The sequence below is a fragment of the Phyllobates terribilis genome, unplaced genomic scaffold, assembly GCF_046119375.1.
Source record: "Phyllobates terribilis strain yellow unplaced genomic scaffold, ASM4611937v1 Scaffold_12__6_contigs__length_324123572, whole genome shotgun sequence".
In the NCBI taxonomy this organism is placed as follows: Eukaryota; Metazoa; Chordata; class Amphibia; order Anura; family Dendrobatidae; genus Phyllobates; species Phyllobates terribilis.
The window spans coordinates 318,145,075-318,162,379 of record NW_027362772.1 but is presented as its reverse complement, the minus strand read 5'-3'; the positions used below and the strand labels follow the sequence as shown (position 1 = coordinate 318,162,379).

The window sequence follows — 17,305 nt, the reverse complement described above, 5'->3', positions numbered from 1 at the left end:
ACTGTATATATACACATCTGTATGTGAGGAGCCCCCTCTAGTGGTAACTGTACATATACACACATCTGTATGCGAGGAGCCCCCTCTAGTGGTGATTGTATATATACACATCTGTATGTGAGGAGCCCCCTCTAGTGGTGACTGTATATATACTCATGTGTATGTGAGGAGCCCCCTCTAGTGGTGATTGTATATATACACATCTGTATGTGAGGAGCCCCCTCTAGTGGTGATTGTATATATACACATCTGTATGTGAGGAGCCCCCTCTAGTGGTGACTGTATATATACACATCTGTATGTGAGGATCCCCCTCTAGTGGTGACTGTATATATACACATCTGTATGTGAGGAGCCCCCTCTAGTGGTGACTGTATATATACACATCTGTATGTGAGGAGCCCCCTCTAGTGGTGATTGTATATATACACATCTGTATGTGAGGAGCCCCCTCTAGTGGTGACTGTATATATACACATCTGTATGTGAGGAGCCCCCTCTAGTGGTGACTGTATATATACACATCTGTATGTGAGGAGCCCCCCCTCTAGTGGTAACTGTATATATACACATCTGTATGTGAGGAGCCCCCTCTAGTGGTGATTGTATATATACACATCTGTATGTGAGGAGCCCCCTCTAGTGGTGACTGTATATATACTCATGTGTATGAGGAGCCCCCTCTAGTGGTGATTGTATATATACACATCTGTATGTGAGGAGCCCCCTCTAGTGGTGATTGTATATATACACATCTGTATGTGAGGAGCCCCCTCTAGTGGTGACTGTATATATACACATCTGTATGTGAGGAGCCCCCCCTCTAGTGGTAACTGTATATATACACATCTGTATGGGAGGAGCTCTCTCTTCTTGATAATCTGCAGCCACCACTAGGGGGAGCTCTCTGCAGACCTCGCTGTCAGTGGTAAAGGTGCGGTATATACACTATATTGTATAGAGGCAGTGACGACATGACAGGTGCCTCTCAGGGGTTCACTTTCTTTTTAGAGTTGAACAGTCACAACTTTATTAACAACTTTTATTTAGAAACAAAGTTCGCTGTGGAGGTTTCATGATTGGAGCAAAAACAGAAATGTAACGGTGGCGCAGAGCGAGCGCCATCCTCCGCTGTGATTGGTGACGGACATCGCGGCTTTGATAAAATCAACGTTTACGGCAGAAAAAAACGTCCGCAGATATAAGATACGACAGACAGTCCGAGACGAGCAGCCAGGGGTTAAAACGGTGATTAAAACCTGCTTCCTAGAGATAAAGAGGTTCAGAGGTGCAGCGCCTGCGCTCCGCCACCTCCGCAGGATCCGCTCGGACACATCTCCCACGGTATGCACACGGTACACATTGCGCCTCCGCTTGCCGGCGATGGCTCCAGCGCGGATCAGTCATTGCAGATATCCGCTATGTCTTTCCGGATGAGCCGCCATTGTGGAGTGTGAGAGCCGCAGCGCTGAGATTCTTCCATCATTTTTACTGTTTGATATAACGGAGATCAGCGGCGCCGGCGTCCGACCGCGGCCCAGTGCGGCAGGGATGAGGAGCCGGACTAGGAATGGCTCTGGGTTTCCAGCCCTTCCCCCGCACGGAGCCGCTCGCAAGCACCAGTGTAGTCAGAGTTCACGTCTCTTTAAAACAATTTAAGAAAAAAAATCCAAAAATATATTTTTATATCTTTAAAAAGGAGTCTGTGGCCCGCGGCCGTCACAGGCCGGCGTTCTGTCTGATCCAGTCTCTCATAGCCGTCACTTTGGTGTAGACCCCCGGCTTGTCCCTGCGCGCGCAGCCTTCTCCCCAGCTGACGATACCGGCCAGGTAGACCTTCCCATTAGACTCCACGCTGGACAGCGGACCCCCAGAGTCACCCTGGAAGAGACAGCAAACCGCCGAGTGAGCGGCACCGCGACATGCACAACAGACAATGCAAAGGATGGGAGTGACAGCTCCCGCAGCCAAGAGCTGGGGATTTGTAACAATGGATCAGCGCGTGACACAGTGACCAATTATCAGGACAGCAGTAGTAACTCAGTCTGGACCTCCCCCATCACTTCACCAATCATCCAGGGTGGATGCGACTGGTACAGCCCCCGGCCGCCAGAAGGGGGAACGACAAGCCCCCCGGCCGCCAGAAGGGGGAACGACAAGCCCCCCGGCCGCCAGAAGGGGGAACGACAAGCCCCCCGGCCGCCAGAAGGGGGAACGACAAGCCCCCCGGCCGCCAGAAGGGGGAACGACAAGCCCCCCGGCCGCCAGAAGGGGGAACGACAAGCCCCCCGGCCGCCAGAAGGGGAGATTGACGTGTCTCCCCTCAGCAACACCAGTCAAACCAGAGTAGGGGGCCTATATTAGGACAGGCAGGGGCCACTCTCACCTGACAGGCGTCGATGCCTCCGCTGACGAAGCCGGCACAGATCATGCGGGGGGTGAGCTGACCCTCCAGGAGGACGTTACACTCGGTCTGGTTGATGATCCGGATTTCTGCCTTCTGGAGGATTTGGGCTCCAGTTCCTACAGGATAATCAGGAGATAAATACTACGACCCCCAATCTCTTCCAGTTACAGGGACAGAAGTTGTCCGAGAGCACGGACTGCGGCAATAGAGGAACTAAAAGGAGGCTAAATGTAAACTGGACTCGGGGGTCCGGTAAGCAGTGCAGGAAATCCTGCCCACCCAGTTTATGCCGCATGTAAGGTCTAGGGCTGCAGACATAGAGGGCCAGAAAAGTATGTATAAGTATACAGCCCCCCAGCCCTCACCTCCATCAGTCACAGCCCCCCAGATACATACATCTGCCACCAGACCTCACCTCCTCTAATCAGAGCCCGCCGGGTACATACGTGTGCCGCCAGCCCTCCTCCCCCAGTCACAGCCCGCCGTGAACATACGTGTGCCACCAGCCTTCACAGCGCCCCGGGTACATACGTGTGCCACCAGCCTTCACAGCGCCCCAGGTACATACGTGTGCCACCAGCCTTCACCTCCCCCAGTCACAGCCCCCGGGTACATACGTGTGCCACCAGCCTTCACAGCCCCCGGGTACATACGTATGCCACCAGCCTTCACCTCCCCCAGTCAAAGCCACCGGGTACATACGTGTGCCACCAGCCTTCACCTCTCCCAGTTACAGAGCCCCGGGTACATACATGTGCCGCCAGCCCTCCTCCCCCAGTCACAGCCCCACAGGTACATACGTGTGCCACCAGCCTTCACAGCGCCCCGGGTACATACATGTGCCGCCAGCCCTCCGCCCCCAGTCACAGCCCCCCGGGTACATACGTGTGCCTCCAGCCCTCACCTCCTTCAGTTAGAGCCCCCCAGCCCGTCACCCAGATGGGTTTGCTGACGGGGAAGACATGGCTGCTCTCGGGGATGCAGATGGGTTGGATGAAGTCGGTGTAGGTGACGGGACTGTCCAGTTCCAGGTAAGCGATATCGTTGTCATACGTGTAGCTGTTAAACCCGCGGTGGGCCAGGAGCTTCTTTATTTTGCGCTGGACAACATTTCCGTCCTTGGTCCGCGTGGCCTGGTCATGCAGCCCCAGATACGCCGTCCATGTGTTCGGATCAGAATACCTAGAAGAGAAAGAGCCCACAGATCAGTATAATGTACGGGAGCATTATAACACGCTGATCTATAGGGAGGGGGTCCTGTACCGTACTCCGGAGGCATCCTGGAAGCAGTGCGCCGCCGACACCAGGATGGTGGAAGAGACGAGCGAGGCTCCGCACGTGTGGCCGTCCTTCAACGTGTGCAGGCTGACCTGCCAGGGCCACTCACCAATGTCCGCGCTCACACCACCCACAATCCGCGTCTTCCTGCTGTACGGACGCTTCCCGCAACCTGAAGAGAGGAGGAGAATGAGGTCCGGTCTCGGGGGTATTCCCTATAGCTGCCGCCAGACAGGTGCCCACCGACCACAGTACAGAGCAACAGCGCTATATGCCATCACTGAGTATAGGTGCCACGTCCCACTTTCCCCCCCGCGTAGAGTCGCCGTATCCCACTCCCCCCCCCCCCCCCCCCCACGTAGAGTCGCCGCATCACCCCCCACCCCCGCACAGAGTCGCTGCGTAGCCTTCCCCCCGCATAGGGTCACCCTGCATCTCACTCCCCACATAGAGTCGCCGCATCGTTCCCCAGGTGGCGAGACTCATGCTCTGCGGAGCGCCATCTTCTGGGGAGGTACTTACTGCAGGCCATGTCCTTCTCGTCAGAGCCGTCGGTGCAGTCCTTCGTGCCGTCGCACAGCGGGTTCAGCTTGGTGATGCATTCTCCGTTGTCGCACTTGAAGGTGTTCTCTGTGCAGGCGGTGATCAGAGCTGCAACACAAAACCAGTGTGAAATGGCGCCTCTGACACGTCGCTGTATGATCAGATCTGTCCGGCCTGCAATGTCTCATCCGTAACAATGGCTGAGCTGCATGACACCAACCACCCTGGATTAGAATGCACACAGCGCCCCTCCTGGCCATGGCTGGTATTACAGCACAGTCTCATACACCAGGACAGGACACCCTTCTAATCTGAGGATTGTGGAGAGATGCATAACTGTGGCGTATCCACAGGGTGGACACAGCTCACTGCAATGACCCCCATAACTGGGTACCCCCAGCCGCCCCTCCTCCTGTACGTAGATGCAGCGGTCACAACGTCTGGTGGGACAGGAGTCAGCGGACCTCGACTTAGGACATAACCGCTAATGTTTATGGCCCTGGAGACCCCACTGACCCCATCGCTGCGCTCTAGTCCTGCTGAAGAACTGACAGACTGTTTGCTATGAAGCCGCAGCCCAACAGCCAGATGTAAGGGGCAATCTGTCAGACGGGGCGCGGTGGACCCACGACACCTCTAAGGCTGCCTCTATTGGGCACTAGCCTTCCCTGGTAAGAAGCTGTCCCCGGGGTTCACATACTTATTTAGGGGTTAATATCTGTACACCGACGTCCCGGCTGTCACTCACCATTACCACATTCTGACTCGTCAGTGCCGTCTCCGCAGTTATCGGTTTTGTCGCACTTCTGCTCCTGCGGGAAGCATTTGCCATTTCTACATTTTAGATATTTGTCCGGACATTCTGGAAAAAAAAAAAAAAACAGGCGTAAAATGAGCGGCAACAATAAGATGTGATGACGGCGGCCGGCAGCGGAGACTTACTGCAGTCCAGCTCATCGGTGCCGTCTCCGCAGTCATTGACGCCGTCGCACAGGAAGAACTTGGGTTTGCAGATCTGGCTGGTCTTACAGCGGAACTGCTGAGCGGAGCAGACTGCGGGCAGGAGAGGACAGGAGTCATGAAAACACTGCGAGACATGCGCCCCCGACAGGCAGAACCCTGCACAGCCACAACCCCCGCTCCCCCCACATTAACCATTTCATAGCCGCAGGTATCACAGGTCTTATTACTCACCGCACGAGGCTTCGTCACTGGAGTCGCCACAATCGTTCCACCCGTCACACTTCCGGACCAGATCTATACAGCGGCCGCTCTTACAGGTGAACTGGTCGGGGCAGGCTGTAAAAACACCACCAGTCATAAACCGGCATCATCCACCCCCGGCTGCACCACGTATACATCCATGGGGATGACCTGCCGCTGGTCACGACCCCGGAGATGGCGCCACCACAGGCCCCGACCCAGGTCTCTCGCTCCCCGATACTACAGACAGGTCATGGACATGTACTCACGATTCTGCGGCTCGTAGGATAAGTATTCCGCCATGAAGCCGGTGTCCGTGTACGACTGGTCAGAGCGGAACCGCACCATTATTCTGCTGCTGTTGCTGGAAACCACAAATGGTGTGCGTTCCCCACAGTATCTGCAAAAAGAGGGGCGCAGGAGTGAGGGCCGAGAAGCGCAGGGGTGAGAGTCGGATGAGGAGCATAGGGTTGAGAGCCGAGGAGCAGGCAGAGCGCCCCCAGCTGGACTGACAGCTCTTTACAAGTAATGGTGCAGTGCTGCATCCAGCCTCCCCCAGTACCATGGCTCCTCAGTCCATCCCTGGTGGAGACGCCCCCTCTGCCTGCGAGAACGGTCGTCATAAAGCTCAATAGAATAACGTCCTCCGCGCCCGTCCTCCCTGCACAGACCGCTCTTCCACTCGTTCCATCCACATCAGGAACTCACCGCCGCCATCTGTAGCACATGGACCCCGTGTGAACCACAAGTCTCAGCATAGGCACTCCGTTATCGTTACCTTTGATTGTTGATCTCCACGTAGTCGTTGGGGCAGGTCGTGATGGGGACTGAGGGTTCCAGGAGGTAGAACATGAGGAATCGAATCTTCACATACTGCTTGTTAGGAACCTGCAAGAGAACAACCACCATGAAGCAGGAGGCGGAGGACGAGGCGCCGAGACAAGGTACCGGCCAGCGCGTACCTGGATGTCCCACACACATTCCCTGTTGGGCGGGTAATGGGCCGGGTAGAAAGGCGTACTGAACTCTCCGCTGGCCTCCTTTAGCTGTCCACCGCACACTGGAAGGAGAGGAAAAAGCAGAGAGGGCGTCCATTACTGCGGCCAATGTTAGAAGTGTCCACCAAGCGGCCGATATAAACATGGCTGATCTTACGTGTCGTCCTCTGTATCTGGGTGAATTCGGCCAGAAAGCCGGGATGTTTCCCCACATCGTCCGTGATCAGAGTCACCAGCATGACGTTCTGCGAGGAGACGAAGGTCAAGTTGTAGGATGGGGGGTAAGAGCCGCACAACCTGCAAAGACCAAGGAATAAGAAAAGAGGTGACAGCAGCTGAACACTACAACCCCCATGGTGCACAATGCCTCTGCACTCACTTCACCATGACGCGCGGCTCAATGGCCGTCAGAGAGTCGTACACGGTCACAACGTCTCCTTTGTTTGCCTTGCAGGGCTCCATCTTGAAGGTTTTGAAGTTGAGCAGGATCATGTGTTCAGCGTCGGCCCGCAGCGCCCACTGACACCTGGAGTTCTTGCGGTAGGGGAAGTTTGGAAATCCAGGGGTGGTGAACTGAGTCTCGACCCCAGGACTGGAGTGAAGGAAATAACTGCACTTGTCTGCGGAAGAAGGAAGACGGCAGGAGTCACTTCCACAGCCTGAAGGAAGCGGAGGAAGACGAGGGACCACAGAAAACCAAAATCCAACAAATACCAGGGAGAGAAACACAGAACTTACTGTCACGGAACGTCCTCACCATCTGTGGATCGGTGGCTGCAACGAGAAGAAACAAGATGAGCCGAGGGCACGAGGAGAACCAAGAAGAGGAGCCGAGGGCACGAGGAGAACCAAGAAGAGGAGCCGAGGGCACGAGGAGAACCAAGAAGAGGAGCCGAGGGCACGAGGAGAACCAAGAAGAGGAGCCGAGGGCACGAGAAGAACCAAGAAGAGGAGCCGAGGGCACGAGAAGAACCAAGAAGAGGAGCCGAGGGCACGAGAAGAACCAAGAAGAGGAGCCGAGGGCACGAGAAGAACCAAGAAGAGGAGCCGAGGGCACGAGAAGAACCAAGAAGAGGAGCCGAGGGCACGAGAAGAACCAAGAAGAGGAGCCGAGGGCACGAGAAGAACCAAGAAGAGGAGCCGAGGGCACGAGAAGAACCAAGAAGAGGAACCGATGCCACCGACAAGTCCTATGTCAGCCGATCCGGGGGCTGGAGCCATCGTAATGGGTCACGGCGGCTCCGGGGAAGCGACAGATCATCGTACACTGTCCTGGTGTGTGCGCGAGCTTTCGCCCCAATATACCCTGCATGTATGGTGTTGTGTATTATGTGGGGGCTGCACTGTATATACAGGATAACCCCCATGTGTATTATGAGGCAAATCTGTGCCTTTATGGAATAATTCTCCCTTCTTGCATTTTTGAGTGAAATTATTGTTCTCCTCTACAAATGAGAGCATTCACAACTGACAACTTACGGTACGCCACAAACGTATCCACCGCCAGACTGAATTGGCGCACTTTGGCGGTCTTCACCTGCAGCTCGTTCATGGCTTTGTCCAGGGCGGCCTCCTTGTACGCCGGCACTTTGAACTCGGACAGGTAATAGCTGATGACGCTGCCCTCACTGCGGGATGAGAAGACGCAGGCGGGGGGTCATTTGTGTTCCTGCTATATGACACGTACATGTCGCTGCAGTCAACGCCACCACGTAATGAGGTCCCCTATTGACCGAATACAAATTAACCCTCTCGACTGCAGTCACTTTATAGACATTGGAAGGCGAGTAATTCCCCGTGACGCTGGTATGTGTACGCACGGATTACTGCAGTGCTGAGCGTGAGCCACATCTCCGTATCCGTGCACTATGATTTCTACCGCAATCATTATTTCCATCATCTTAGGGCACCACCATGGGGTCGGCATCTGCCCCATCATTGGGAGACCCTTTTGGTGGGAGCAACCTATGCATTTTATTCTCTGGATTTGATGCCATATTTCAGGGTTTCTGCAGGAGACTAACACTTTGTCCACCCCTCACCTGAACGCGGTGATGTTGCAGCTGACCACGTGGGGGCCAATGGCGGGGTCACTCCGATAGGCGTTCAGCAGCTGCAGAGGAGACAGAAGACGGTGAAGCGTACATGTGATTTACCCTGTACACATGGGCAACAAACATGCAACGCTGCCATAAACCCACTCACCACTTCAGTCACTTTTACAGCGAGATCTGCAAATTCTGGGGATGCCGGGTTCTCTAACGCCTCTACGAATTTGACATTAGTTATGGTCAAGTACCCAGTGTACACTTTATGCACCGGAGCGCTGCGATCTGGGGAAATAAACACAATAAAGACCACTGCCTGCAGCGACCCTGCCCTGCATGCAACGCTGCAAACCAGAAGGACCATCACTTACAAGCAAAGTGCCAGACAAGGAGACCAATGGCGAGCGAGATGACAGCAGCAGCGACCACTATGCCGACTATCAGAAGTTTTTTCTTTATGGTCATTTTCTCCATTTTTTTCGTGTCCGTGGCAGGAAGAAACTCAACTACTTCCTCGATTCCATTGAAGCTCTGCAAGAAATAGAAGAAATGTTCTTAACGTGAAAAGAGAATCAGACAAATATATAACTCCGAACGGAAAACGGATCAACCTCCAAGTATGAGCAAATAGAAATAGATTACTGATCCTGAGTTACCTCCTGTATTATACTCCAGAGCTGCACTCACTATTATGCTGGTGGAGTCACTGTGTACATACATTACATTACTGATCCTGAGTTACCTCCTGTATTATACTCCAGAGCTGCACTCACTATTCTGCTGGTGCAGTCACTGTGTACATACATTACATTACTGATCCTGAGTTACCTCCTGTATTATACTCCAGAGCTGCACTCACTATTCTGCTGGTGGAGTCACTGTGTAGATACATTACATTACTGATCCTGAGTTACCTCCTGTATTATACTCCAGAGCTGCACTCACTATTCTGCTGGTGGAGTCACTGTGTAGATACATTACATTACTGATCCTGAGTTACATCCTGTATTATACTCCAGAGCTGCACTCACTATTCTGCTGCTGCAGTCACTGTGTACATACATTACTGATCCTGAGTTACTTCCTGTATTATACTCCAGAGCTGCACTCACTATTCTGCTGGTGCAGTCACTGTGTACATACATTACTGATCCTGAGTTACCTCCTGTATTATACTCCAGAGCTGCACTCACTATTCTGCTGGTGCAGTCACTGTGTACATACATTACTGATCCTGAGTTACTTCCTGTATTATACTCCAGAGCTGCACTCACTATTCTGCTGGTGGAGTCACTGTGTACATACATTACATTACTGATCCTGAGTTACCTCCTGTATTATACTCCAGAGCTGCACTCACTATTCTGCTGGTGCAGTCACTGTGTACATACATTACATTACATTACTGATCCTGAGTTACCTCCTGTATTATACCCCAGAGCTGCACTCACTATTCTGCTGGTGGAGTCACTGTGTACATACATTACATTACATTACTGATCCTGAGTTACCACCTGTATTATACCCCAGAGCTGCACTCACTATTCTGCTGGTACAATCACTGTGTACATACATTACATTACTGATCCTGAGTTACATCCTGTATTATACTCCAGAGCTGCACTCATTCTGCTGGTGCAGTCACTGTGTACATACATTACATTACTGATCCTGAGTTACATCCTGTATTATCCTCCAGAGCTGCACTCACTATTCTGCTGGTGCAGTCACTGTGTACATACATTACATTACTGATCCTGAGTTACATCCTGTATAATACCCCAGAGCTGCACTCACTATTCTGCTGGTGCAGTCACTGTGTACATACATTACATTACTGATCCTGAGTTACATCCTGTATTATACTCCAGAGCTGCACTCACTATTCTGCTGGTGCAGTCACTGTGTACATACATTACATTACTGATCCTGAGTTACATCCTGTATTATACCCCAGAGCTGCACTCACTATTCTGCTGGTGCAGTCACTGTGTACATACATTACATTACTGATTCTGAGTTACATCCTGTATTATACCCCAGAGCTGCACTCACTATTCTGCTGGTGCAGTCACTGTGTACATACATTACTGATCCTGAGTTACAACCTGTATTATACCCCAGAGCTGCACTCACTATTCTGCTGCTGCAGTCACTGTATACATACATTACATTACTGATCCTGAGTTACATCCTGTATTATACTCCAGAGCTGCACTCACTATTCTGCTGGTGCAGTCACTGTGTACATACATTACATTACTGATCCTGAGTTACATCCTGTATTATACCCCAGAGCTGCACTCACTATTCTGCTGGTGCAGTCACTGTGTACATACATTACATTACTGATTCTGAGTTACATCCTGTATTATACCCCAGAGCTGCACTCACTATTCTGCTGGTGCAGTCACTGTGTACATACATTACTGATCCTGAGTTACAACCTGTATTATACCCCAGAGCTGCACTCACTATTCTGCTGCTGCAGTCACTGTATACATACATTACATTACTGATCCTGAGTTACATCCTGTATTATACTCCAGAGCTGCACTCACTATTCTGCTGGTGCAGTCACTGTGTACATACATTACATTACTGATCCTGAGTTACCTCCTGTATTATACTCCAGAGCTGCACTCACTATTCTGCTGGTGCAGTCACTGTGTACATACATTACATTACTGATCCCGAGTTACATCCTGTATTATACTCCAGAGCTGCACTCACTATTCTGCTGGTGCAGTCACTGTGTACATACATTACATTACTGATTCTGAGTTACATCCTGTATTATACCCCAGAGCTGCACTCACTATTCTGCTGGTGCAGTCACTGTGTACATACATTACTGATCCTGAGTTACAACCTGTATTATACCCCAGAGCTGCACTCACTATTCTGCTGCTGCAGTCACTGTATACATACATTACATTACTGATCCTGAGTTACATCCTGTATTATACTCCAGAGCTGCACTCACTATTCTGCTGGTGCAGTCACTGTGTACATACATTACTGATCCTGAGTTACAACCTGTATTATACCCCAGAGCTGCACTCACTATTCTGCTGCTGCAGTCACTGTATACATACATTACATTACTGATCCTGAGTTACATCCTGTATTATACTCCAGAGCTGCACTCACTATTCTGCTGGTGCAGTCACTGTGTACATACATTACATTACTGATTCTGAGTTACATCCTGTATTATACCCCAGAGCTGCACTCACTATTCTGCTGGTGCAGTCACTGTGTACATACATTACTGATCCTGAGTTACAACCTGTATTATACCCCAGAGCTGCACTCACTATTCTGCTGCTGCAGTCACTGTGTACATACATTACTGATCCTGAGTTACCTCCTGTATTATACCCCAGAGCTGCACTCACTATTCTGCTGGTGGAGTCACTGTGTACATACATTACATTACTGATCCCGAGTTACATCCTGTATTATACTCCAGAGCTGCACTCACTATTCTGCTGGTGCAGTCACTGTGTACATACATTACATTACTGATCCTGAGTTACCTCCTGTATTATACTCCAGAGCTGCACTCACTATTCTGCTGGTGGAGTCACTGTGTACATACATTACATTACTGATCCCGAGTTACCTCCTGTATTATACTCCAGAGCTGCACTCACTATTCTGCTGCAGTCACTGTGTACATACATTACATTACTGATCCCGAGTTACATCCTGTATTATACTCCAGAGCTGCACTCACTATTCTGCTGGTGCAGTCACCGTGTACATACATTACTTGTCCGGTAAGCTGGGAATGTGGCAGGATTTCGGCTCTGAAGTTGCAGTATTATGAGTAATATTATATATGTTTTTGTATGATTTTAAGATGGTCTCCATTTCCGGAGATATGCGACAGTCTTCAGGCCGCTTAGGAGTCTGTCCCTCTCCTATAGGGGGCAGTGTTGCTGTACAGTTCTTGCTTCACAGCAGGAGTCAGACTCTCGCAGAAACTGAGCTCCGCACCTGGAAGTGACACAGGAGCAGGCAGTTTCAGCGCAGTCACCGTCCCGGTCACGCCTCATCTGCTATTCCAACCATCTCACGAGCGCGGATGATGCACAACTGACACACGACTCACCAGAAAGTGGGAAAATACCCGAGAGGAGGAGACGCTGTGACTTCCCCGTGTGTCTGAGTAAACATAAGTGCGTGTATGTACAGCGCATGTCAAAACTCAGGACACCCCATATGAAGACCCGGGGTCTACCGTGGGCATAACACTACTCAGACAACACAGGGTGAGGGTAAAACAGCACGGCAATACTTTACTGAACCACAAGGCGGACAATAAACATATAGGACAGTCCCAGCAAATACCCAAGATGGTGCAACATCACACAGTCTCACCCTTCCTTCTCCGCCCGCCTGGGATAGAACAGCTGTGACTTTGGGACTTCCAGGGCCGACTACCTCAACCAGTGGCCCCTCACTTCTGGCGGGCCCCCACAGAGAAGGCAGCGGCAAGCTTAGGAAGCTGACAGTCCATTGAGGTACAAGGCCAGGAGACCCGAGGGTCCCACTCTGGCTTCTCCGAACATATCCATGGGACCAGATGTCCGGAGGGTCACAATCCTGGTTTCCCTAACTGTCTCCATAGGGTCAGTGATGGTCAATGGAGCAGATCTGTATCCTTCCAGCAGGGCCATGTTCCCTTAGACTGGCATCCTGTAGAATCCAAATCTATGTCCCTCTGGATGGAGCCATGCTACCAAGCTGCTGTTCTGAAGAGTCTCTCTGCTTCTCCTTTCAGCAGGATAGAAATCCCTGTTTATATGTAAATCTGTGGCTCAGGTCATCATTCACAGGTCAGGGGGGATGGGGGTGGCAGGTGCAGGGCTCATGTCTCATTGTTTGAGCATTTAATCAATTTGTATTGTTTGTATTCCCCTGCTCAACAAACTAGCTGGCCTAGTGCAATATGTAATTAGCATATTAACAAACCTCATTGTTCCCCAACCCTGAGTGGCTGTCCTCCATACAATAAGTTGCAGTAAATCATACAAATACTAGTCTAGTCTGTCCTTGACCCACTAAAGAAAAACACAAATTCAAAAGTCAACAAACATAATAGTGTATTTCTCCTGGCCTAACGAATTTAGACATCTGGCTCATTAAGATTAGAAGCAGCGTCGTCACACCCCGCTTCATTGTTCTTACTGGAATGTGCACATTGTAGATTCAGACTGAAGGCAGCAAAACCACGAAGAAGGCGGCAGCCATATAGAAACAAGGAGTAAAGAAATGCGTGACACTACCCAGAATGCGTTACCCCTCAGATTCCTGATGGCAGTTTTACCCCCCTCCTCATCATCCACACAGCATCCTCAGTGGTCACTGGAATGGCTCCATCAGTCCTTGAGTCCCGGGGGTGCTGAGCGCTTGTCGGCTGCTTTGCCATCACTCTCCGTCCATTTCATCCCAAACCATCCCCACTGGTTGAGGATGGCGATTGTGGAGGCCGGGTCCTCCGCTGCAGCCTCCATCCTGGTCATTTTGCCTGGGGATTTGGGGTCATTGTCCTGTTACACAAGTGGTGGTCCCACAAAGAACAGCAGACAGGACGGCAGTCGGTGCAGAACACTGTGGCGGCTGTAGTGGTATAAATCCCCACTGAATGTCAGCAAGACCTCCACATCACATCACCCCACCCCCATGCTTCACGGTGGGCACCAGACATGGAGGAACCATCTGCTCACTCCTGCGTCTCGCAAAGACATGGCGGCTAATACTGCAGCGCAGATCTCCACTGATCTCACGTCGGCTCCTCGGGCAGCTCGGTCCATACATCTTATTTGCGGTCCTCAGTTGCGGTTTCTCGGCAGCTCTTCGTCCATAGAGGCCGCTTCTCGCAGTCGCCTCTGGACAGCAGACGTTGGAATATGTGTCTGCTCCTTCATGACCATCGTTTAGGAGGCCGGTAACTCTGATAAACTTATCCTCCTCCTTTCTTGGGAAGGTCCTCATGAGAGCCAGTTTCATCATAGCAATTGATGATTTTCAGGACTACACCTGAACACACCTTCAAGGTTCTAGCAATTTTTTTTTATTGACGGACCTTCATGTCTTACAGTAATGATAGACTGTGGCTTCTCTTAGTCGAGTGTTTCTTGCCATGTTTTTGGTTTAGAACAGTTGTGTTATCGGCTCTGCACCTGCTAAGCTGATGGTCACAGGCATTTTTCGGAAAGCCGGTGATTCCACCTTCTGGCAAGACGACCTGATCATTGGAGCCATTCCAGGTGACGACCTCATGAAGCTGTGGAGGGGTGTATGGCCATGGTCAGAGTAACAGGGGGCACCAGGAGGAATCTGAGGGGTAACACACTCTGGCTTGTGTCACACACGTTCCTTTCCCCCTCGTTTCCTTATCTGTTCCTTTTTTTCTTTCATGGTTTTGCTGCCTTCAGTCTCAAGCTAAACTGTTCACATTCCAAGGAAACCATTGCACTTTTCATAGTGCGCCTATACCTGCTGGAAATCTGTGTACGTGAGTGAAGAGATGGACTTAATGCCCACGTCCCCCCTTGAAGAGCAAGTGTATTGTTTAATGTCAAGTGTGGCATGTGTTAATGTTGGTATTGTGTATTGTCCAACAGTAGGGAGAGTTAAAGTTAACAATTGGGACTAGCCCAGAGGTGAAGGGACATAGAGCCCAGTGTGCATAGAAAGCAGACCTAAGGTCTGATCAGTGCTGGTGACGTGGGTGTCCATAATGTGGGAGAAAAGCCTAGCGGAAAATAGGAGAAAAGTGACTGAAAGGCAGAGGAGACTGGTCCAGGGGAAGGACACCCAGCAGTACGGCCCAAAGTTTATTAACTCCAAGAGGTAACGGGTCAAGATAGGACAGAGAACGTGAGACAAAGAGCAAGTGCCCAGGGGAGTTCCAAGGCGTCAGGGACAGAGAAGTTATGTACCGGCCATACTGGCAATATAGTTACTTAGCTGGTTTGTGGTGAAGTGGAGAGGAATGGTGAAGATAGAGAATACCATAGAAATATTAAAGAATTTCTCTCTCCCAGACCCCTCTTCATCCCCCCTCCCCTATAGTATTTGCCAAAGGAGAAAAGCTGACACTTGGGCAGTGGCTCCATGCAAATTAGCCCACACAGCAGAAGTAGCTTGTAAGCAAATACTAGCACACAAGGTACTACTGACCCAATTAACATGCGAGTGTTTACAAGTGACACAGGCTTGTGAGAAATTTACAGCTAGATGAGGAAAATGTACTCCCGGGCTTCAAAGGGAATTCAACAGAAATGTTTAGTCGGGCCGGCGCCGACATGGAATATGGAATATCTAAACTTCTATACCTCTGATAATATTGGGACCCATATTTTTAGCAGCAGGGTCAGCTAAGGAACAATATGCTTATTTTTCCGTAGCTGTGACACAAAAGTACCAGAATAACGGACCGCAGCTATGCCATGTGTAGTTTCTACGGAAAGTTAAATTCATAATAAAAAATATGGTATCACTTCGGGCTTCTGCAATCAACCAGCGATAAGTTATCCCAGAAGTTAGAGATTCTAATAAAATATGAAGGCTTGAGCCCAGCCCACATGATGTCATCACAGAGGGTGTGTGGGCCAGTCTCCCCCTTCGGCATAAAAGACCCAGACAAAAGGTGGATCAGTACTCATGTGGGAAGTACATGTTGATGTGTAACACGGGTCACGTTCGCTGAACGGTCCAATAGGAGTGCTTCCCTCCTGCTATACTGAGTTTTCTCTGCGAACTTTATAGTTAGTTTCTTCTTTAATCCTATTTTATTTTGTGTAACTGTCTATTCTGTACAGTAACCAACAAACAAAGCAACACTCTGCAACGCTAAGTATGCGAACATGAAATATATGAAATATGAATTGCATTACTGCTGTAGAAAATAGAAATAAATGAGAAATCTTAGAGCATAAATTGGCCAATTCATGTGTACCTGGCAGCCACGTTAAGGCGTCTCTCAAAATACCAGGACCCTACCAATGTGAACACCTCTCTAAGAGACTATGTCTGCTTGTGTGTAGGCTAATAAGATCCTGCTGCAATTAAAACCACCTGTGGCAGCTACCTCCATATACAGTGCCTTGTGAAAGTATTTGGCCCCCTTGAACTTTTCTGGCTTCAAACATAAAGATATAAGATTCTAATTTTTGGGGGAAGAATCAACAACAAGTGGGACACAATCGTGAAGTGGAACGAAATTTATTGGATATTCTAAACTTTAACAAATTAAAAACTGAATAGTGGGGCGTGCAATATTATTCGGCCCCTTTACTTTCAGTGCAGAAGTTCAGTGCGGATCTCTGAAGGATCCAATGTTCTCCTAAATGACCGGTAATGATACATAGAATCCACCTGTGTGTAATCCAGTCTCGGTATAAATGTACCTGCTCTGTGAGTCTCAGGGGGTCTCTGCTCCGTGATAGTCTCAGGGGGTCTCTGCTCCGTGATAGTCTCAGGGGGTCTCTGCTCCGTGATAGTCTCAGGGGGTCTCTGCTCCGTGATAGTCTCAGGGGGTCTCTGCTCCGTGATAGTCTCAGGGGGTCTCTGCTCCGTGATAGTCTCAGGGGGTCTCTGCTCCGTGATAGTCTCAGGGGGTCTCTGCTCCGTGATAGTCTCAGGGGGTCTCTGCTCCGTGATAGTCTCAGGGGGTCTCTGCTCCGTGATAGTCTCAGGGGGTCTCTGCTCCGTGATAGTCTCAGGGGGTCTCTGCTCCGTGATAGTCTCAGGGGGTCTCTGCTCCGTGATAGTCTCAGGGGGTCTCTGCTCCGTGATAGTCTCAGGGGTCT

General features: G+C 50.5%; 1 protein-coding gene across 1 annotated transcript in view; it reads right to left on the bottom strand.

The window, feature by feature from the left end:
• Positions 1–1,028: 1,028 nt before the first annotated feature.
• The window catches only part of ST14 (ST14 transmembrane serine protease matriptase), a 41,958-nt gene continuing 25,681 nt past the window's right edge, over positions 1,029–17,305 (bottom strand). The window contains exons 2-19 of the mRNA XM_073657468.1: positions 8,849–9,008; positions 8,635–8,762; positions 8,472–8,542; positions 7,909–8,057; positions 7,168–7,203; positions 6,809–7,049; positions 6,587–6,726; positions 6,394–6,491; positions 6,210–6,319; positions 5,701–5,831; positions 5,423–5,527; positions 5,171–5,281; positions 4,977–5,090; positions 4,208–4,336; positions 3,671–3,857; positions 3,312–3,589; positions 2,387–2,523; positions 1,029–1,881 (exon numbers count right to left, since the gene is read on the bottom strand). Coding sequence (XP_073513569.1) covers positions 1,720–1,881; positions 2,387–2,523; positions 3,312–3,589; positions 3,671–3,857; positions 4,208–4,336; positions 4,977–5,090; positions 5,171–5,281; positions 5,423–5,527; positions 5,701–5,831; positions 6,210–6,319; positions 6,394–6,491; positions 6,587–6,726; positions 6,809–7,049; positions 7,168–7,203; positions 7,909–8,057; positions 8,472–8,542; positions 8,635–8,762; positions 8,849–9,008 — 2,487 coding nt within the window. The 3' untranslated portion in view covers positions 1,029–1,719. The remainder of the gene's footprint in view (positions 1,882–2,386; positions 2,524–3,311; positions 3,590–3,670; positions 3,858–4,207; positions 4,337–4,976; positions 5,091–5,170; positions 5,282–5,422; positions 5,528–5,700; positions 5,832–6,209; positions 6,320–6,393; positions 6,492–6,586; positions 6,727–6,808; positions 7,050–7,167; positions 7,204–7,908; positions 8,058–8,471; positions 8,543–8,634; positions 8,763–8,848; positions 9,009–17,305) is intronic.